This window comes from Drosophila simulans, chromosome 3R, assembly GCF_016746395.2.
Source record: "Drosophila simulans strain w501 chromosome 3R, Prin_Dsim_3.1, whole genome shotgun sequence".
Classification (NCBI taxonomy): domain Eukaryota; kingdom Metazoa; phylum Arthropoda; class Insecta; order Diptera; family Drosophilidae; genus Drosophila; species Drosophila simulans.
In genome coordinates this window covers 4,575,225-4,597,378 of record NC_052523.2, presented here as the reverse complement: position 1 = coordinate 4,597,378, position 22,154 = coordinate 4,575,225, and the positions used below count along the sequence as shown (strand labels likewise).

General features: G+C 41.5%; 4 protein-coding genes across 6 annotated transcripts in view; 1 reads left to right on the top strand and 3 right to left on the bottom strand.

The window, feature by feature from the left end:
• Window positions 1-10,510, bottom strand: part of LOC6727171 (transcription factor E2f1) — a 39,537-nt gene extending 29,027 nt beyond the window's left edge. The window contains exon 1 of the mRNA XM_016176306.3: window positions 9,717-10,510. The gene's annotated coding sequence lies outside the window, so the exon portion shown is untranslated. The remainder of the gene's footprint in view (window positions 1-9,716) is intronic.
• A 671-nt stretch (window positions 10,511-11,181) lies between these two features.
• On the bottom strand, window positions 11,182-12,636 carry LOC6727170 (protein archease-like). 2 transcript variants are annotated; one of them, XM_002102527.4, is made up of 3 exons: window positions 12,469-12,636; window positions 12,378-12,402; window positions 11,182-11,694 (listed from the first exon to the last, which is right to left on the bottom strand). In XM_002102527.4, the coding sequence occupies exons 1-3, from the start codon at window positions 12,521-12,523 to the stop codon at window positions 11,304-11,306; spliced, it is 471 nt and encodes a 156-aa protein (XP_002102563.1). In that variant the 5' UTR covers window positions 12,524-12,636; the 3' UTR covers window positions 11,182-11,303. The 2 variants fall into 2 exon arrangements, with proteins under 2 accessions (XP_002102563.1, XP_039151297.1); XM_039295363.2 differs by having other exon boundaries at window positions 12,374-12,402; window positions 12,469-12,608.
• Window positions 12,637-14,059: 1,423 nt separating this feature from the next.
• Window positions 14,060-16,304, top strand: LOC6727169 (circadian clock-controlled protein daywake). 2 transcript variants are annotated; one of them, XM_039294849.2, is made up of 4 exons: window positions 14,060-14,298; window positions 15,196-15,442; window positions 15,493-15,790; window positions 15,930-16,304. In XM_039294849.2, exons 2-4 carry the CDS (start codon window positions 15,232-15,234, stop codon window positions 16,201-16,203), a joined length of 783 nt encoding a protein of 260 aa, XP_039150783.1. In that variant the 5' UTR covers window positions 14,060-14,298; window positions 15,196-15,231; the 3' UTR covers window positions 16,204-16,304. The 2 variants fall into 2 exon arrangements, with proteins under 2 accessions (XP_039150783.1, XP_039150784.1); XM_039294850.2 differs by having other exon boundaries at window positions 14,116-14,137.
• On the bottom strand, window positions 16,231-21,489 carry LOC6727168 (DNA polymerase alpha catalytic subunit). Its single transcript, XM_016176301.3, has 6 exons — window positions 21,348-21,489; window positions 21,095-21,289; window positions 20,023-21,041; window positions 17,397-19,957; window positions 16,858-17,336; window positions 16,231-16,482 (listed from the first exon to the last, which is right to left on the bottom strand). Exons 1-6 carry the CDS (start codon window positions 21,361-21,363, stop codon window positions 16,286-16,288), a joined length of 4,467 nt encoding a protein of 1,488 aa, XP_016033661.1. The 5' UTR covers window positions 21,364-21,489; the 3' UTR covers window positions 16,231-16,285.
• Window positions 21,490-22,154: the final 665 nt, after the last annotated feature.

Below are 22,154 nucleotides of genomic sequence, written 5' to 3'. Positions count from 1 at the left end.
TGTAATTGCCCAGACAGACGACAAAAAGGGGTTAAGGAGGGGGGTGGGGCGGTGTGTGGCAGGCAGTTGGGGGAGTGGCAGGAGGTGGCGACAACAAAGTTGCACTCACGCAGCCAGCCCCACAGCCCCAGACCCAGAATCGGAATAAAGAATCAGAGAACCAGACGCAATCTTCTTCTTAAGACCCCACCAGACGAACTGGAGTGCGAGGGAGAGAGAGAGGGGGAGGTGGGCTGGGGGAGTAGCACAGCAAGAAGTAAGCCGGCAGATGAAACGGTCAGACGCTAAGCCCGCCGGCCAACAAAAACAACAGCAACCCCATCAGCTGCAACAACAAAACATCCGGCGAGAGCGACAAATAGAAAAACAAGGAATTGGAATGCAAATCAAAGGATGCGCAACCAGGCTATTGGATACCCTGTTAAAAGTTATTTAAATTATATGTTTTACTGCTCCAACAGTTTACAAAATTCTTTTCAAAAAGAAAAAAGGAAAAAATACCACTCTTATATCATTGATAAAAATAGAAACCCCAAAAACCCTAGATGTATGCTACAAATTCGTGTCAGCTGATCATGTTCATGCAAACTGAGCAAAACTGATTTCATAATGATTCTAAATGAAGTTTATGTGAATCTATAAAACATGGAATAAATATAAATAAGCACTTATTTGAATATTTCATTCCATAGCGAAAACATATACATAATAAGATTCCCACACCTATACGCCCCGTCAAATACAGGGTATTTGCAATGGCAACACGAACACAAGTGCCAAAGCAGAGCGAGCGCCACACGCAGACAAATGCACACCGAACGCAAAAGGAAGTGAGATGGTGCAAGGGGGCAGAGCAGGACAGCGAGATGGAGCCTGGTGGAGAGGAGGCAGAATCTGCATCTTCAGCCTCTCGCGCTCTCTCTTTCTCTCGCGCTGTTTCCAGCTCCACACATGTATGTATGTACATATGTGTGCTAGTGTGCCTGTGTGAAGTGGAGCTTGGCGTGGACGTCGACGCAGCAAAATTTCATGAATGGAATTTGTAAATTTTATTTTCATTTGCAACGATTCGTTTTCCTCCTGCTCTCGCGTTTCATGTTGTTGTAGCGCTAATCATGTGCAGAGAGAGCAAGAGTAGGAGGGAGTTAGAGAGGGAAAGAGAGATATGGAACGAGACCCCAAGTGGGGCAGACAACAACAATGATGTGGCATGTTGTCCAACCTCCTATGTAGCTCCATTTCGCTCCCGCCCACCCCTTACTCATCTACCCCTCCCTTTCTCATTGCGAAACGAGTTTTGTGGTCGTTGAACATTTTTGCATGCTTGTGGCAAGCTGTGCTCTTCTCCTTATTCCGCCTCTAATACACCAGCAAATGCGGCAAATAATGTTTTTCTTAGCTCTAATCAGCAAACGAAACAGCGTAAACAACGTGGGCGAGAAGGAGATGGGGAGAAGAAGGGTGGGCGACAAACTAATGCGTTTTTAATTGTTGTGGATACGGCCTGATGACGTTGAAAGAACCCACCCCCTACGACGGTAATTCTAATTTTTTGTAGTATCGCACTATTACACGACTACCAAAAGTGATTTAGAACGATAATTAAAGAGGAAAAGTGAAAACAGATAGGAAAATAGAATATGCTGTCTTTTACAAGCATTATACAGTGCACTCTCTTTAAAGAGAACATTTCCGCATCTTCAATTCGAATGTTGTAAAAATTTTAGCGATTAAAGGGCGTGTACACTATTGTTTCTACTAAAAATGATGAATATAATTTGTTGACTTAAAATTATTTTTTAAAACAGTTTAAGGTTACTAAAATTTAAAAAGGATCTTTTCTTTAATAGCGTAAGTATGCACGTTCTATTCCAGGCCCCAAAATTTTAAGGATTTCTATGAAACTTAAGCTTACTATGAAATATCTAATTGTCTGTTCTTTTAACCCATTTGTTGTAGAAATTCTTTAATTGATCAGAAATTCTTCACTTTAACTATCTGATTGCGTTTCCACGAATAAGAATGGTTAGTTGTGGTTGTTAGCATAAACAGAGTTACTAACCGTTGAAGGAAGGAAGTTGGGGTCGTAAGGGAAAGGTATGGGGAGTACGGGTATCGGACTTAAAGAGCAGACTGGAAATTCCATTATACAAAAATGCGGCGAAACCGCAATTACAGAGCAAAGTAGATAAACGACAAACGGCGACAACGAGTGGAGTGGAGCAAGTAGATGAGTAGCTGAACAAGAAGAAGCCGCGAAAGAGAGCCAACGGCTCTCTGGCAAATTAAATACATAAAGCGCAGCAAACGGACGGGGGAGCAGGGGAGGAGAATGCAAGAAAATAAACAAAAAGTAAAACGGGAATACGAGAAGAACGCCCCGAACTTCTGACACACTCTACATAAAGTCTAATTCGGCAAAAAGGTATGAAACATTCTGGGAGAGGTGGTCTAAAAATAATAGCCTCTTTTTATTAATGTGCTTTAGTCCTTAGTCATATTTTCAAATAATATTTTTTTTAGGCTCACCATCTAAGTGGACAGACTGAAACGGATTATTCCATTAAGGAAAGAGTTTAAAAGGGAATTGTTTCCGATCTTAACTGGAGTTAATTTTTTTTCAAATTAAGCTGCCAACTCAACCGAGTATTGAAAATTAAATCCTAACAAGATTTTAAATTGAATTTTGAATTTTTTAGCAATATTTTACTACAATACTATTACCTTATAGGATGTTCCGAATTTTCAGAAGTTCTTACACCAAACTAGATTTATTCCATTCAAAGAGTATCGAACGCGATCCTCAGAGCAAGAAGATCGAAACCGGCGCAAAGAACACCAAGAAGCAAAGAACCAAAACAACAGCACAGCAGTAAAAATAGCCATTTGACTTTGAACTTTGCGACTTCTGCGTCGGAGGTGAGGGAAAGGATATGGCATATGGATGAGGTTGGGGGATGAGGATGGGGTAGATAGCCAGCCGATGCTGCTGACTGTGCGTGCGATCGCACTTGGATTGGCATTCCTCGTCGTGGACGTGGAATATACCATACAGCATGAGTGTGGATAATACGGCCCATATAATCTAATCGGCCAATGCGAAACGTGTGTCGATTTAGGCTGGAGGCCATAAACAACCAGAAACAAGACAATATAAATTAGTAACAAGGCGAAAACTGGGGGAAACTGGAATGGAATAGGCAATCCCGTTGCTGATCAAAAAGGTGGCATGCACCGTGTATTATCACGAAGAATCATTGCAGGTGGAAAATAAACGTATAGTATATAGTATTATATATAGCGAATTTATATTAAACTTGTTCTGAGTTATATTAGACTTGTTATATCCTTAAAAAGGACCATACTGTCCCGTCCATTTGGCAAAAGGACATACCCCTTTATAATGTCAGGACTGCCGAGGATTCCTTAGCCCGACTGTACAGCAAACCACCTGTTAATCTACACAAAAGGAACAAATTGTCGGAAGGAATAGAGTAAGGCGAACCCTAACAGTTTGAAGACGGCGCTTAATTATAAAACAACAAATCGACAGATTCAAGCAGCGCAGCTGTCCTAGAAGAGGAACAACTAACGAAGAGCCTGGGCAGGTGTGTATCCGTATCTGTATCTGAGTGCCATTGAAGCTGATGCCGGAGCATAAATTATGAGCACGTACACGGAGATCCCGGGATGCCGGGGATTATAAAAGATCATCCCACAGGCAAACGAAAAAGTAGGAGGAGGAGGTGGACGCTGCGGCTGCGGCTGGGAAGGAGGACCAAAGATGCATGTCCGCTTCCCTTTTCATTCAGGAGATGATGCAAAATGTCATCAGAGTTACCTTGCCTTTGTAAGCGGCAGCTGCCATTCTGGCTTTACCGTTGGAAAGAAGAACTACTAGCATTTCTTCTACTCGCAGCGAGTTTTGCAATTGTCTCAATGGCCGAGGTCCTCCACTCACACTTTCTTTGTCCTGGGCGATGCAGCTGTATCTCGAGGATCGCCCCGTGTCCCATAAATTGCATTCGTTATCGATTTTCACAAAGTTTTTCTTTCACTCGATCGTGGGTTCCTTGTTTCTTTCGTGATTTCTTGGGATCCTGGGGTGAAATGCTTTTACCTTCCGCATAATTCCAAATGCATTAGGCAATTAGCGCGTTTCCAGGGGCAGCTGCTCGATCGCTCTGCTTTATGGCATAATCAAATCAAATCAATTTCGTGTAATTATCTAGGGTTGCATTTTTCATGTCGTATAAATATTGGACCGGAATTATGATTAGGGTGAGCCTTTTTTTATGTCTAGGGTGGCAAGGCTTGAGGATCGCGGCATGGGAATTTTTCATTCTTGGGTGATCAAGCATAAATCATTGGGTGAAACTGTAATCTGTACAAATGATTGAGTAAACGAATGAAATTTTTAGTCGAGGGATAAGTAGTTCTTTACAAATTGGATCATTCTTTTTCTACTGGGTTACATTAATAGCATTTAATGAAAATAAAAATATATCGTGGCTACTACAGGAATAATGAGATCAATATTAAATGCTTTCGTTTCATATTTAATCTTGTTTAATATTTTTGAATTCCCTTATACTTGCTTTTAGCAATTCCTCATAACTCCGAACATGAAATTCCAAACATCATGCATAACACTTTATCCGCAAAATTATTCCAAACCGAATGTGACCTAAGATGAACCCAAAATTCGTTATCAAATCCGCATTAGAACCCAAAAGGGAATGTTGTGCCCGCTTATAAATTGTTTAAACATCCGCTCTTACGCTTCACCGTCTAGGTGACACACATAAACTCAAATTTAAGCATGTGTACAGAGAAAAAAATTCAATTTAAATCAACTGAGCTCAGATTATAAAAAATATCAAAATACAAATATTAAGGCAAAGTAAAGAATCACAAAGAATTTATAACTTTTTAAATTATTAATTTCTATAATAACTAATTCGATTCCGTGAGTTGTTTTGGTTTGGTATCTTATGGTTTGCAAATTCTTTCAGTGCATTTATGTATGCGAATGCTCCCTCTGACACCCCCGCACATTAATCATAACGATTAATCATTTTATCAATGAAGTGCAAAGTTGCTTTGCGACATAAAAAAAAACTCGAGTTGTAGAGAAAGGGGCATGCGAATGAAATGTTTTGCAAAAAGGGAGCGAAATAAGCGACTTGGCGGAGATGAAGAATCTGCCACGACGCCAATCTGACCTAATTGGTTCCGGAGTCAAGAATGGGAATGGATTGTTCCTGTTGCCGTTTTTGTCGCTGTCATCAAGTGACGACGTCACCCACAGAAACCATTGGATTGAGGATAACAACAAATGAGTTGTCATCCCAAACTCGGGAGTCTTTAATTATATTTGGTCTTTATAACCAAAAAATAATCAATTGTCAAGTCCGCGAGTAGAAAAGTCAGTAATTTGTCAATAAAACCGAATTCTTTTTAAGGCATAATTTTAGAAACCTAAATCAGTCGTTTTAAGCATCTTCAGAATTTATTTTGTAGTTGAAAAAAAAAAAATTTTATTAAATATTGAATATCTGCGCATAAATAATATTATGTTGCTTGTAGATTATTCAAAGTAATTAAAAAATCATATTTAAACACTTTTGCATTTTTAAAGTATTTAAAAAGTTATAAATGTATAAAAGCTTGCATTTTTGTTTTGCCTATTTTCTTTTAAATTGAATCGGAAATTTAAAAATACTTTTAAGATATTTATTATATTAAGTTTAATTTGACTGATGCGCATCTATTCATTCAGATACAAAAAGGAGATGCAAAAGTATCTGAATCTGTGCTCCCTCTTCCCATCCCTTTCTCTTTTCTCCCCCTTCCGCCCGAAAAGCCACAAAGTCGCGACTCGGATTGCGTATCTGTGTGTGATTCTGGTGCGTCCGTGTGGGTAAATGTGGGGCCGCGCAGAGAAATTCCATATTCCACATTTTTTATGCGGCCAACGCAGCAACAGCAGCAACAACAACAATTGCTGATGCTACTGCGCCGACTTCGCGTTGCCTCGTCTTTTCCTTTCTTTTACTTCGCTCTTTAATTTGACTTTTTTGTTGCTTTCGCACAAAATTTTTAAAAATAGCCAGACAACCGAAAGCCCAACAGAAACCAGCTAACAGCACTGACAAAAAAATCAACAGCAAAGCAGAGAACACGAACAAATTAAGATGCTAGCCGAGTTGGCAACAACGAACCGAAATACCCTTTCTTCTGCTGGACATAAAATCACCTTGGAGATAAGTATTTATATTTCAAGAATTTATTTACTGACCTTAAAGTATATATTAAAGAAGCACATGGTGGCATTTTTGACTTTATGTGATGTGAATAATATTTCTTTATTACAATATTATGCAAATTTTGGTTTTAAACAGTAGTAGGTTTGAACCAAATGATATATACATATCTGAAGATTTTGTACGCATGGTGAGGACCCATTTTTAAGGAATTATATTAATATTATATTATATTTTTTTCCTATAAACCATTGACAATTTGAGTGATGAATTGTGACCCCGTACGCAACGACAGACCATATCCTAAGCAACAATTTCCCAGTCTAATTAAAGCAGAGGGTATCAGAGGGCAAGGGCAGAGATTAAAAAACAATAAAAAAGTGAGCAGCCACAGCAGCGGCCAGCACACTAACAACACGTCGAGCGGAGGGAATCGGCAACAAAAGCATATTAATGAAATCGCTTTTAACTCGTTTCGCTTAAGTATTTTATGCCAGCGGGTGTGCGAATGTGTGTGTGTGTGTGTTTTGGGCATGGAGACTTGCCTCCTCATGTGGCCCCCTTTTGGTGTGTTATAAAAGTGCAACAACAACTCAATACACACACAGTCACCCGAAGTAATAAAAAAAAGAAAAAGAAGGCAGCAGCACATGATAAAAACAAACACGATACGATCGGCGGGCTAGCGATGACCCAAAGTGGTCAGTCCGTAATAAAAACGGAATTCGAGTGTTTAATATATCATGAAAAGTATTAGCCTGTCCAAAATCTGTGTATATATTGCTTGGAGCAAGTGCACACGTTTTATTTGATGTTGGGCCGAGTGTGTGTGTGTGATATTTTTTTTGAGCTGATTGTATAAGCCACCTAATGAGCTTTATGCCGGTGTTGCCAGACGGTCCAGAAATTGGGAACGGTGTTCGTTACTTGTAAATCCAATTATAAAGTTTGCTTATTTCCCTTATCAATACCCACCGGAAATTAATGTAAAACCATTATAGCGGGAGTATTTTCCCAGTCTTTTAGAGCTTATCAAAAGTTATTTCTGTATAATTATATCAGTAATCGAATGAATATGTCGACAGATAAATGCAACGTACTGGATTGAGATCATGAGATCTAGGTCACAACTGCATGCAATTAAGCTAACCACGTTAAAAAAGGGCAAGTGGGTTTGAATGCCAAAGTGAAAGGTGAGTAATCGTATAAAATATTAAATATGCATACCTATAAGACAATGCTCAAAAAAAAAATCATTTCATGTCAATGAAACCAAGAATGACCCAAATTTCACAATTTTCGAAGGCCTTATCATCGCAGCAAGAGATAAAAGAACGAGCTCAAATCGAAATTGTCGGTGCGGCAATTTCACTCACGGAAAGATTCATAATTTCCTTGGCGACATGGGGAAAACAAAATAAAAAAGTGTACAAATCACCGCTTCCGTAATGATGTATCGGATTTGGTGCATACTACGGCAGTCCAAAACGATGTGTATACCAAACAGGGGCGAACAGGTAACAGAGGCGCTTAGAGCAACTGGTTCACAAAAGACCCGACCAAGAGACCATGTCTGCGCCCGAAGGCCAAGCGAATCCAAAGTAACCAAATACAAAATAAAATGTATAAAAAGTCGGCAAAGAAAAAACTGCAGACTCGAGAAATATCGTCGTCCAATACATGGAGATGGAGCAAAAGCCATGAGACAGCGTCGTCTTCGATGTTCGCCATTGCCCGGCTGTAGCGTGTGTACACGGACGTGCATAATGCTCGAGTATTGGTGGGTATTTGGGTGTGCGAGCCGACTGGAGGTCATCAAACTATGACGTCGCCAAAAGCCAAAAGCTGACCCAAGACGATTGCAATTCTTCCCTTGAGTTCTTGTGATTCCTACGCCTGGTTTGGGCGGAGAAAGTTGGAACATCGGTCTTATCGAGCGCGAAACAAGTTCCGTGTTTCCATATCTGGACTAATTGATACGACGATAAGGTTGTGCAGCTATCATGCGCCAGCTTTTAGATGGTGTTTCCATCACAATTACGGCACTATAAAAACCACACCCTTGGCAGTAGTCTCTGGCCCAATCTGGGGCGAGGTGATCGCGTGCACAGTCACAGCATCCCTTGTGGACAGTCTGGCAACGCTTCAACGAGCTTTGCTGCTCCAATTCGAAATCTAATCAACGATTTCGATTCCCCAGCGGCTAACATTGTTTCTCGGGAAATGCAACACGCCAACATATAAATATAAAAATATAGTGGTCTGCCAGAAGTCTGAACTTTATTGGGGCTATCAGAGAAGTATTATGAATCAACAACCAAGCTACTTTTATACCCGCTACTTGTGGAGTAAAAGGGTATACTATATTCGTTGAAGTGTAGCTGATAGAAGGATATCTATCGATATGCCTTAAGACATTTTTAACGCCTACAAAACAATTTTATTTTAAAAATTTGATATTTCTTTCTCTCTCTCCCAATAGCTGAGTAACGGGGTATTCAAAAGTCGAGTGACTCGATTATAGCGTTTTCTCTTGTTCAATCAGCCCTGTGTTTATTTATGCAAACGATAAAGTTACTGATGCTAAGAAATCAAATTATTACATTTTTATAACCACCGACAATCGTGGATAAAACAAACGTTGGAACGTGGAAACAGAAAAATATGCATAAAATACTACAATTGTAGCTTAATATATTTATGAATTTAAACGATAGTAATTTCTGACATAAAAAATATGGGGTTTTTACCCATTACTAACAATTACGTATTAGGAAACCTCTTTAAGGAAAGAGCTCTGTAGTTTGTGACTGAAATCTAAAAAGATGTTGGACTACAATTTATGAATTTATTACATTTTTCATATTCTTAGAACTCATGACATTTTTAAACCAATTGAAACGAATCAGTTGTTCTTGCTTTTGGGGGCTCACTGTAGTCCAAAACTCGACTTTACACTTGAGATAAATCAAATTGAAATGATTGCAAATGAAATCGGAGTGACGTCAGCGCAGAGATCCCATGAATTGGAATCTGACAGAAATCCGTTAGCCATTTGCCGCCCACCTGCACACCCACACACACATACACCCATATACGCATGCAGATAGAAACACGAAACATTAGAGATGGCTCACAGGTAGCTGCAATTATATAAAGTGCGCATTATCACACAGCACCCTTGGTTGCCTTTCCCCCCGCCCGCGCCCCTTCGCTCACATCAGGCGTCTTCTTCTTGATGCAGCTGCTGTGTCAGCTGGACCGGCATGCAATTTTTTGCATATGTACTTTTTTAGCCGGCAGTTGGGGCGCACGCCCAAAAACAGTTGTTTTTTGTTTCGCTTGCGGGCCCGCTGTTATAAAGAAAATGCCCAGCGCAGCACCCCCCACACACACACGCACAACCATGCACACACACATGTCACATTCTCTACTTCTAGTACTACCTACCACATTTTTTCCATTCCGCCTTCGTATGGATTTTTCGGCCACGTTTTTCACTGGGTTCCCCTTGGGTTAGCTTTGTGTTTTTGATCGCAAATTACAGGTGAGAACGTCACCTGCCAATTGGTTGGGCTTTCAGAGCGATATCTCCGCGATTTCTGGGCGTAAAACGGCAACAACTAGCGCACAATGTGCTCACGGGCTGCTGCTTCCTCTTCACTTTAACACCATGACAATTGGTGGCTGCAGAAAGAATGAGCGGTGCGGCGAATTGGCGGGGCGAATTGGAAAGCAACAGCAAACACAACAACAAACAGCGGGACGGGGGACTGACGTTTGTGCCACCTACTTTTCGCCGAATATCACCGCGAATAACTGTTGTCTTGTAGACAGTTTGGCGATTGGTACTTTTTACCAAGTTTTTTTTTTGACGCACTCGAAAAGCTGAAAGCTAAATGCGAAGCGAGCAACTGGCCGTTTGTGTGTGCGTGTGTGTTCGCGGGCTATTTGCCTTCATACTTTGTTTGTTCTTTCGCACGCTCTTTCGTATAGCTCGTCGTCCGCAGCGTTGCTTTTTTTAATATCAATCAGCTGTAAAAGCGTATATTTTTCGAGTTCGCCGTTCTTCGCCCGATGTTCCAAGGAAAAATCACCATATCGTGCACGCACGCACCCACACAAATACAACAACAGGCCCATATGTTGGGCGACGTTGCCCGGCAAATGTTTTTTTTGTTGTTTACTTTCTGGGCTTGACGGCGCAGTCAGCTGTTTCAAAACAAATCGCTCGGTGTTACCAGCTGACTTAGCTCATCGGCCACTAAATAATATCGGCTCACGCGAAAATCATCCGAATAATACTGATTTTCGGCCAAATTGGAAAATAGCGCGTTATTCAAAGGAAATCGGTTTTTTGAAAAATGTAAATATTTGTTGATTTCGTCATGGATTGATATTTACAATTAGGGATTGCTTGAACTAAAAGATATTTATTACAATTTACATTTATTAAACTAAATTCTTGTTGACAAAAATTAAGTTTGTGTTTTTAGGCCCCGAACAAATCAGTCAATCGTAACATTAAAACTATAGCCTTGACTTGCATTGTTAACTGCCTTGTTCGACATGACTCCCCAAAAAGAAGTAAAACTTAATTCTTTAATGAAACCCAACGCGTCAGCAACTCCTGAAGGCTGCCGAATAAAAAGTGCATTGAACTGGGGCCTGGGAAAGGACAACAAATTCGGCGTTTGTCTGGGAATTCAACACGTTGCCAATTCACAAAGCCGTGGGCAAAAAAAGTGAATAGTACACAAAAAATTCGAAGGCAAAAGGGTAAATCTTGATTCCGGAATCAGACCGGTGAGAAGGAAGCCAGTCCTAATTGCATTTGCAGCCGCACAATCGAGTGGTTTCTTGATAAGTCATCCTCATCGACAAGGGATGCAGTCGCAGCACGAGAGATTGCAAATTTTTCGGGGCTTGTGCAGCGGTTTTTATATCGTTTTTTGGCATTTCACTTATGATTAATGGAGACAGGCAAAGGGGTTGAAACAGAACAGTCACATTTAATTCCCGGCGATCGCCGCTGGATCAAATGTCAATTATCACAAACACCTCGTAGTTGCTAGCCTCCGTGTCCTGAACGATTTGCATGGCCGAGTATGTGATGGCCTTCACCTCGGTGCCCTGCGGATGTTTCCCCAGCTCAAATGGTTCCCCGTAACAACGGCAGGAAATCTCGAAGTTTTCCACATCGAACTTGGTGATCTCAAGCTTCTTGCACACCAGATACGGTTCGGCGGAGAACAGGAACAGCAGCTCGTCCAGAAAGTGAAAGAGTAAGCTCTCCAGATCATCTCCATGCGCATCGATTTCAAAGCACTGCTCCACGGACACGTAATCCAGTTCGGTCATATATCCGAACATGGCCACTCCGCACTGTTCGAACGCCTCTTTTAGCGACGATCCCCATCCGTGGATTCTGTCAAATGGAAAGCAGTCCAACATCATTTAAATATATTTAATAAATTAATTATGTCTAGTGCAGCCGTAAGTTATATTTTAAATACAAAACTGTTGCCTTTTAGTGGCGTATTAAGACAATTATTTATGATCTTGATAATAGTATTGTTGTTTAAAGCGATTGTAGTAAAGTATAAAAGTTAACCAGAAAAATACTTGCATTACATATAAATTTAAAAAAACAAATTTGTGTATAAGACACAAATATAGGTAGGCAATACACTGCTACACTATCTTTTATTTTTCAAACTTTCAAATATCACTTGCATAATTCTAAACCTCTATATCTTACATCAATTTAAAAGCCTTTCATGGAATACTTTTGAAAGTTTTTGCTCTGTAGTTTTAATATTTCCACTATCTTCAATATTATTATATTTTTGGCATTTAAAAAGTCTTAATCCCTAACTATGAACATTATACATATGCTTCGGAAAATATGAAAAATTTAATTTAGCTTTAAAATTTGTATGTATTAAAATAAATTATTTTTAAGAATGTTTGTTAATCTCAAATTCTAATATGAAAACGCTTATTAGAATCTCGTTTATACGATCATCTGGATTTTTCATTCACAAATAGCGAACCACCCTACTCCACATGGCTAACGGGCGCACTTGTTGTTGTTGTTGTCTCACTCACTGAACATCCGCCGTGTGATCCAGGTCTGCAACGCAATGTGATGAAATATTTAGCAACAGATTATTCTCCTGCAAATCGAAGATCTACTCACACTCGTACTTCATCTCCGGCAGCAGGAAGTTCTCCCTACTGAATTCCACCTCCATTATTGTTAGTTCTAGCTAAAGTTAATGTGAAATTCGCGGACAAGAAACTATAAACAAACCAGCAAGCGCTCAGTGTGACCATCTACGCGCAGGAGGAAAATACCTACCGAAAGGAATATACCGAACTCCAATAAGAAAATTTTAACATACAAATAACAGAAAATACTGAGCTCCAACAAGAAATGTTAACATACAAATTTAAATAAAATGTATAAAATTGTTTGTAAGAAATGTTTGGGTGTTATTTAATAAAGAATAAACTGTAATAAAGAATAAAATAAAAAGAATAAAATAAATAAAATTTAATAAAGAATATAAGCTAAAAGTTTCCATTAGGCTTTTCAATTCGAAATTGTTAAAAATATTTAAAAAATGCGTAACGGCTTCCCTTACAACCATATTTTTAACTTTGTAATATTAAAAAATTGTAAATTTAAATATCAACGTGTTTTTACATTGTAAAAAGAATGTTACCTGCATTAATAAAGTGTTTACAAAATGCTTCCCACGGCCCTTTTATTAAAAAAAAAATCAAAAAACGTTACAGAATGAGAGAAATAAAATTGTGCTAAAGGCTATGATTGTAATAAAATAAAGTCATTTCGAGCAAAATTAAAGCAGAATTTCCAGTTTATGCCCACCATTTGTTATCGCAATTAAAGTGCTACAAAGTGCTGGCGCATGTTTTCAGCCCAGTTTTGAATTTCTGTAAGAGCGACCTTGTCCTTTCATTAAATCGCAATCAGCCATAACAACTGAAGCTGCAACCTTGTATTTCCATTTGCCAAAAAACAGTCCACAAAATCTTCTTCTGGCCTACCGGCAGCATTGCCGTCAATCGTTACGATTGTCAATCACGTCGCTTGATTTATTCAATCCCATGAACTTGAGCGCTGGCTGTGAGTACTTGATTTCATACTTGAATAATACCCATTGACGGACATGGGCTTGCCTAATAAATATTGCCTCATTAAATTCAGATCACTTTTCGACCAGCGATGATGGGTTATTGTTCGAAATAGACGACAAGGGAAATATTTATTTCTAAGGTCGTTCAACTCGTTGATGTAAAGTATAAGAAATATTAACTGTACTAAAAGAAATGGAAAGCAATTTTAAATTTAAAGTTGTACAATTTCAAATGAATCTTGTATTTACTTTTTGTTCACCTTATGGTACATTATTATGAATTATTATCAAACATGGTAAAAAATTATATGACATAAATTTAATAATAACTTGCTAAGCAATGGGTATCAGATAGTTCGCACCTCGCTCAGCTAAATACTTCTACGCATTTCTAAAGGAATTTATGAATGATTTCTGTTGGTGATTTACGACCGTTTTGTTCATTTTTGTTAGTTGCACATGAGGAAACGCGACTTGGGGGTGTCAAACTCTAAGCCGAGTTGACAAAGCTCAATTTTGTGCCCGGCCATATCATGGCTTTCAAACATTTTCCTGCTATTTTTGTGGCTTTTTTATTATGGCTCATTTGGCTGCTGCTGCCACTTTTGGTGGAAGCTCTTTTTCTCTGGTTTCCTCCGACTTGGTTTGGTTCAGTTGGCTACGGGAGCTCGCCTGATTCACGTCGCGTATTCGGCGCAAATAACTGTAAAGCTACTATTATTATCGAATATTTGCGCGCCTTTGCGTACGAGTTCCAGAATTTCATATTTGGCTACGTTATATATTTGGTACAACCAGAAGTAAATTGCCTGGGTGTGAAACTAAAGCTCGGGAGTTCGGAAAACTTAACTAATCTAAGTAGCTAGGTAACTTGTTTTGTTGAATAACTGACCGTTGGTCAACTTGGTTGCAAATGCAACCGCTAAACTGAAGAATTGCCAAATATTATCATATGCTGTTGCTCTCGCGTTGCATGACTGGCTACCGCCTCTAAGTGGAAATAAAAGTTGTTCGCACCCCCAAGTTTGTGTCTCGTCGAAGTCTTTCGTTTACCACTGCTACCATGCTTCCATACTAACGCGCGATTTTGTCATGTTTGTAGTTTTCTTTTCACGCTATCTATTTGCTGCAGTACTAAGCCCAGTAATAGTCAGTCGGTGAGCTTAAGTTAAAGGGGTCAAGTGCATGCGGCGAACAAAAAGATTACAAAACGAACTACATGAAGATGAGGCTGTTTGAATAGCTTGCGATGAGAAGTGTCTTTTATTTTCGGTGCTAGGATAAGTCTTTACGATGGCAATTATAATAATATGGAAGTCTTTAAGTGTCATGCAAATATAAAATTTGTATGACAATTATACCACTGTTGTCTTAAAAAAAATTAAACTCTATAAAGTATTTCACATTTGTTAAATCAAAGACACTTTCCTGATCAATGAAGATTCAAGAACTAACATATGGCTAACATATACATTAAGCGTTCCATATTATTGTTTAATTTTGCATGGCTACTCAAGGAATTTCACATTCCTAACTCATTTAAATTTACCTGGAATCAAGGGACTTAAAAAGCACCATAAACTGCTGATTAATAAATAAACGCAAAAATAATTAATAAACAAATAAGTAGACGATCCACTCTATGCAAAAGACAAGGACACTTTAAACGACAAACACCGGTTGCTCTTCACGCGCACAAAATCAGTTTACTTAAAACAATAAAGATAATAAAAACAACGTACATTTACCTTTGAAATTAACAGAAGACAAACAGTTGCTGTTAAACCAAAACCGCGAGCATGTCGCAACAGTGGCTCTCAAACTGTGCTAGGCTTCTGGTTTTCCTGGCGGGGATTGCGCTCTTTGCCACTCACTTGGCAAACGCTTCCAGCCAGATCGACGTGGATGCGGATCTGAAGCACTTGCTGGGTCGTTGCCACTGGGCGGACGAGGATTTCAACGAGTGCATGCGGCAGGTGTTCAACGACCTGAGGGCCTACTTCACAACAGGTGGGTGAGATCTGAATTACGGGCGAGCAATCATGAAGCAACTCTTTCAGGTGTGCCCGACTACAACATCAAGCCCTTTGACCCGCACCACTGTAGCTACGTTGAGCTGCGACGAGGTGAATCACAGGGTCTGGGCAGCTTTCGTCTGATATTGCGCAATGTATCCGAGTACGGATGGGCGCGATCCGAGGTAACCAAGTTCCATGCCGATCCAGAGGACCAACGCATCGTCTACACTCAGTATTTCCCCGAAAAAAGTCTGGAGGGCGAGTACGAGTTCGCCGCCAAAATGCTGGGCACTGAGATGAACAGAAAAGGTCACTGGAACCTCACCCTCTACGATTACAGGTGGGCACCGAGTTGCATGGAAATATGTATTTCCCAAGCTGTGTTGCAAACACCCGTATTGTTGTGAGCTTTTGGCTTACAAATTGACTCCACTGCTCCCAAGATGACAACCTTCAGCTAACTTTATTTCCTTCCTCAGTCAAACCACCAGCGTTCGGCGCATCGGCGGTCCGGGTTCGCTCATCAAGGTCCATGTGGAGGTGGACCGCATCGGCGGAATGGAGCTGCACATTGAGAACTTGCTGCAGGGACAGCCCCTCAACCAACTGGCCGATGGAGTCATCAACAGCATGTGGCAGCTGGGATTGCCGTTCATCAAGCCGATGATTAACGAGCTGGTTAGCACGGCATTTACGGATATATTCAACGAGTCCTTTCGGCACTTTCCGCTCGAGAAGTTCCTTGCCACGTGACCTCATCTAGTTAACCATACGTCTGTATCTCTTTTGTAGTATTTTTAATGGAACTTATAACAAAGGCTAGTTAATTAAACACTTAGACCACATCCGCCAAAGCACTCGGAATTGCTTCGATCTGGGGCTGCGCCACGGACGGTTGCAGGGACATCTGAGCCAGGGAGCGGGCAAAGAGCTTGCTTAGCGAGATGATCACGTAGGAGGAACTCTGCAGCTGCTGATCCACCGTTTCGTATAGGAGTTGATAGGCCTGCTCCAGCTCCGGTGTGAGGGTGGCTTGATAATATGGACAAAATATAATTTCAAAATTAATCGAAAGTTTAACAAGGTTCAGGATATCAAATGCTGTGAAACTTAATATCATTAACCAATCTTAAAGGAAATACTGGTATTATGTGTCAGAACTAATATATAAACTACAACAATTTTTAAGAACTTAAGGATGCGAGAATGAAGTGGAGATCACGGAAACTATAAAATATTTCCACTTATTTTTCATGTAATTTTCTGTCTTGTAAATTTTTGTCGATATGCCAAAATGAGCTGAAATTTCTCCCTCGTACTCCACTTTCTACTTGATGTTCATATACCCAAACTATTGTTTTAGTTTTTTTTCTAGAAACTGTTTATAACTACATTGTATTTACTTACGTTTTTGCTGCAGCGTTTGCTTGCCGAGGTCGAACATGAATCGCAGGTAGCAGAGCTGATTGTACAGGTCCCGCTCCGTATACTGACGCAGCAGGCTGCCGCTCCTGCACTTTTGGCACAGCGGGCGGTGCGATTTCTTCCTCAAGGAGTGTGTGCGGGTGTTGAAGTTGCAATCCGGATGATCGCAGACCAGCCAGTTTTTATAGAATCGCTGGACATACTGCCGCATGGAAAGCTGCAGCTGATTGCGCACGCTGGCCAGGTACTGAATCGGTGCTGTTTGGCACTCGGACTTTGCGCATTGCTGGAGCACGGCTATGTGGGAGTTGCTTGGACCCGGTCGGTATGCAGACGCCATCAGCTGCTCCGTCTTACAGGTAACGCACTGGAACCGGAACGGTTCACACAGGCGGTACAACTGTAGAGTCGTCTTGAGCAGGGACTCACCCTCCGACTGCTCGGTGTTCTCTCGCTGGGTTCTACAAAAGCAAAATATTAGTTAGGTTCAAGTTTGTAAGGAGTAATATAAAAGTAAATACCTCTGCGCGTTCTGACGGAACTTTGTTGGGTCCATGCCCAGACACTCGGCGATGCGACTCGCGTCGGTTCCTTCCAGCACCTCCACCATTCGCGTGACTACCGGATGGATCTGGTGTCCCAGGTAGTAATTCGTGTCCAGCTGCAGCTTCTTATCCTCGCTGGTCTTGAGCTCATCCAAATGGTATGCTCGCTGCATGGCAGCATTTGTTGTGCCATCCAAACAGATCACATAGTCCACCATATCGCCCTTTTTGTACCGCCTGTTACGCTCGCGATTCATGCGAAGGGCCACCTGGACGTGGGGTAATGAAGCACTATTGGCATATTCCTGGGGAGTCCGAGTTAGCTGTTTGGTGATGACAAACAGTGGCAGCGGTACTACACCCTCTGCGATTTGAGTTTTGATCTTCTCCAGTTGGGCATGCACTGCATCCAGTTTTTCCTCCAAAGGCTTTTCCGACAGCACTTCATCGAGAACGGCTTTTCCCACCATTACAGCCAGCTGAGACCAATCGCGACGAACTATATCCAGTCCCTTGTGCTCCTGTTCACGCCTCAGATTTCCCTTGGAATCTTTGCTCAACTTGACGGCGGCATACTTCTTTTTCTTCAGCAAGAGCAAACAGCCAAATACTCCATCGATATCCAATTCGAGCTGCTTGTATAGTTTATTTACACTCTGCTTAATGTTGTGACCAATCTTGTAGACCTGGTCGTAATCTGTTATGTTGGTATTTATCATCAGGGAATCTGTGTCACCATAAACGACGTCATAGTTCAACTTTTGCACGAGTTGTTGTGTGTTCGTGAGGATTTCTCTGCCCTTGTGGGTGACCAAAGCAGCCAAGTGCTGGGCAAAGAACCGGGAGTGGGCGAAACCCAAGCAACCATACATGGAGTTCGCAGTTAGCTTCAGGGCCATCTGCCGAATGTGGTACTGCATCTGGAGTTCCGGCGAAAGATCAGGCGCTGCCATTAGTTTTTTCACCTCTTTTCGCGACTCTACCAAACGTTTCAATTGAAGGGGTAATATTCCAGGTTCCGTTTTGGAATCGGGTAGCGTGGGCAACTCATCTGCATCCACAGGCTGTTGGACGGTGGTGAAGCATATGTTGTACTCCTGTATTATGCTGGGGTACAGGGAGTTAAAGTCCATGAGTAGAACGTACTTCTCGTAGAGACCGCGCATGGGCTCCAACACCAAGCCACCAGCATAGGCTGCCTTCTTTTTGGTTTGCATCGTAGCATCTGCACCGGAAAGCGTGGCATCCGTATCTCCAGCACCACTGCGTTTGGAAACCGGCTTCTTGTCCGGCACTATGTAATTCTTCTCGTGGAAAGCATGCAGCAACAAGAACTCATTTCGTTCAGAACGACCTCCTTGAAGGGTCCTGGTCATGGTATTGCCGCAGATATTGGTGATTTGTAACGCCAACGGCATGATGTTGAGCTCACACATCAGCCTTAGTAAATATGAATTGTCCTGCATGGTGAGCGATATGAGCTTGGTGATGCTCTCTCCTTTCTCATACATCTCTAGCAGATCATCGGCATTCACTTCCATTCTCTCCGATTCCTTAAGCTTCAGTACTTGCTTGCATAGCGTTTGCAGATCATAGGATCTTGCTCTTATACACTCCTCTGCAGATCGCTTTACATCACAAACCATTCTGCCGACGAAATGTTCCAGCAATCGCTTGCCAAACGATTGGCTCAGCCTCAGTCGCCCCATTCGAGACCATTGGGGAATCTTCAGGGCTACAATTTGATCGGTTATCACATTTAGTTGACAATCCATGGAATCGAAGGTTACAATGAGATCTGCATCTATTTTCTGGTACTGAGCTAAGAACCAACTCAGCAGGGCTCTCTCTGAGTCATGTTTGTGCACTGTGGTGGACTTGTATTTTGCCATCTCAAAGTTCAAATCCAAAGGCCAACTAACCACCGCCGGACGGGTCAAAGCGCACATATGTCGATTGAAAGCGGGCTGTGGAGCAGGGCGGTCGATATGGAAACGATTGTGGGTAAGCATCGAAATCATGCATATCTCATTTCTCGATGTCTTGGGATTCATTGAGGTGCGAACATTAAGTGCTAGTAGCGTAAGTGGCGGTGGTGGCGCTGGCTTTCCCTTATCTTGCACCAACTCCACATTCTTGGGCTCCGTGAGTGTGACCTCGGTGTTACACCAACTCATGGGAGTTGGGCTCACCTTGAATCCAGTCACCTGCAGCCAACAGGGCCCCTTGATTTTCCGATCCAAGAGGAATCTTTCGAGTGCATTGGTGGTGGCGCCGAAAATGTGTGCTATAGAATTGTATTTCTTGTCAGCCGACAAATTGGGCAGTGGTTTCTTGCCATCGTAGTGAACCTCCAAGTAATCGCAAGATTGCGGAACTTCAATACCGATTGCGTGATGGGCAAAACTCTTGGTGACCTTGCGGGATCGAAAGAATTCCAGCTTCAGTTGGTTTGCCACCTCGTTGTCGAACTCCTTGTATATGTCAGCGACGGTCACCTTCTGCTTGGTGGGCTCCTTCGAAATGGGATCTAAGAGCTAAAAAAATATATTCAGAAACAACATTTCACTTTGGTAGTAAGTATTTGAAGAATAATACTCACAAATTGCCGGGGTAGCAGATAGAGCACACGGTTGATGTTCTGTACCCGCAGACAAACGGACTTTCCATCGGCGGTACGCCCGAAAAGAAAGACCTCGCCGGGCATCTTTACTGGATCCTCGTAGGCCTCCCAGTACCAAAACCGCAGCTGTTGATCCGAGGAGATTGTCGAATCCTGCTCCGTGGTGAGCACGGACTTTTCAAAGTCATCGTCCATTTGGCATATAGACTCCCAATTGTTCAGCAACCTACTAATGTCCTCCGATTCCGATTCCTTTGGCGATCCAGTTGTTTCTTTTTTGGGCGCTGCTTTTTCGGCGACTTTGCTTTGGGATGTCTTCTCAGTTGCTGTTTTCGTTTGGGAAACCTTCTCTGTCTGCTGTGTCTTCTCCACATCGAACTGATTTTCATCGTCATCCAGACAGCTAAAGTCCATTTCATTGTCGGAGAACGGATCTTCGGTGGCTTTTTTGGCAGGTGTCTTTTCGGGCGTGGGCTCTTTTTTGATGGTAGGACTGGAGAAAAAGGCCACCTTTGTGTTTGGAACTGCTGCCTTGGGCTTCAGGATGCGCTCCAGCATCTCGTTATCGCTACTGGCCTCTGCTTTCTTACGTTCCTGCTCCTGAACTTTGATGTTGTTCAGAAAACTATTCATGTATTCCTTGGCAGCGGCGGCATCGAATTTTCGAGACGTAACTGATATTTTCGCTGGGGCTATAACCTTTTCCGCCTTTTCTGACGTTCCCGCAGGCTCTTCCTTTATTTCGCCCAAAATATCAGCCAGGATATCATCGTCCTTCACACTGGTCTTTACATCCACCTTTTTGGGCACTGCATTGCTGAATAGATTCTTGATGGATGCTTTTCCTGTTACTGGTTTTTCAGTCTCCCGTGGTCTCTTTTTGCTGTTGGGGGCAACACCCTTCTTCTTCTTCGAGTCCTTCCGATCCTCCTCACCATCGGAGTACTCATCTTCGTCCTCGAAGAAATCCCGCAGATCTTCTGCATAACCAGTACCATCTAAAAGTCGAAGTTTAGTATTATAAAGTATATAGTTCAGAGTTCCAACATACCCTCTTCGATCCAATCGTCTCCGTACTTCTCCTGCGCCCTCTTCGCGTACTCCCGCTCATCAACCACATCATATACGTCGTCCACCTGGTCCTCCACTTTGCATTTGTTCTTGGTTCCCTTCAGCTGTCGCAGTCGCTCCATGGCGGCGAACCTACCATTTTTGTCTACTCTCTGGCGCTTGGCGCGCGGTTCAGCTGGAAATACATCATACGGGTAAGAAAGATGTTTAAAGATGCAATCTTATTAACTTACACGGTGATTCAGACATTGCAACTGGCTAACTTTGATAATAAATTCCCCGTGTTGTGCTGAAGTTTGCAAAAAATGTTTTGTGACCAGGGCTGGAGGCTGATCAAAGCGTGAATGGCGGGAACATATCGATAACAGAGCTACGATATATACAGCGCTGCCGGACCTTTGCAATTTAAGATCGATAGTGTCGTTAAGAAGAGGAAGAATTAAGCAAATTAAAAAAAATAAAAGCCATCCAATAACCTTAATCCCAAATTGCAATTTTATTATTAAGTAACATCTCTATTTTGGGAATTTTTGAGTGGTATTATATCGATAGGTGGCAACACATTATGTTAGCCCTGGGCACTGTTAGCGTCTAATCTGTAGGCATAAACCGTTTACTGTCAACACAAACAGTTAACATAGACAGCTGGGTCAAGCAGCGATTTAAAATGACTGTTATATTTTGGCGGGAAATCCGACTTAATAATTGAAATGAATTGAGCAAGTGAGAAAGTCCCTAGATGATACTGCTCTTTTTCTCGAGATTAATAAAACACAATTTAAAGGGTATCCTTAGTGGGATGATTTAGACTTAGATTTATATTGTTGCCTGCAACATTCGAGCTAAGGCTTTTAAATTGCAGTGGATCGCAAAGATCGCATTTAGCAGTTGCTCCAAGATCCCCTTTTAATAAACTTGTGCTATGTTTTCATTCCCAAATTAAAAGACAATAGTTTGTTTGGTTTTAATCGTATTTTATTTATCATGCATAATATTAAGCTTATAAGATATATATTCTATTATACTTTAAATACAATATA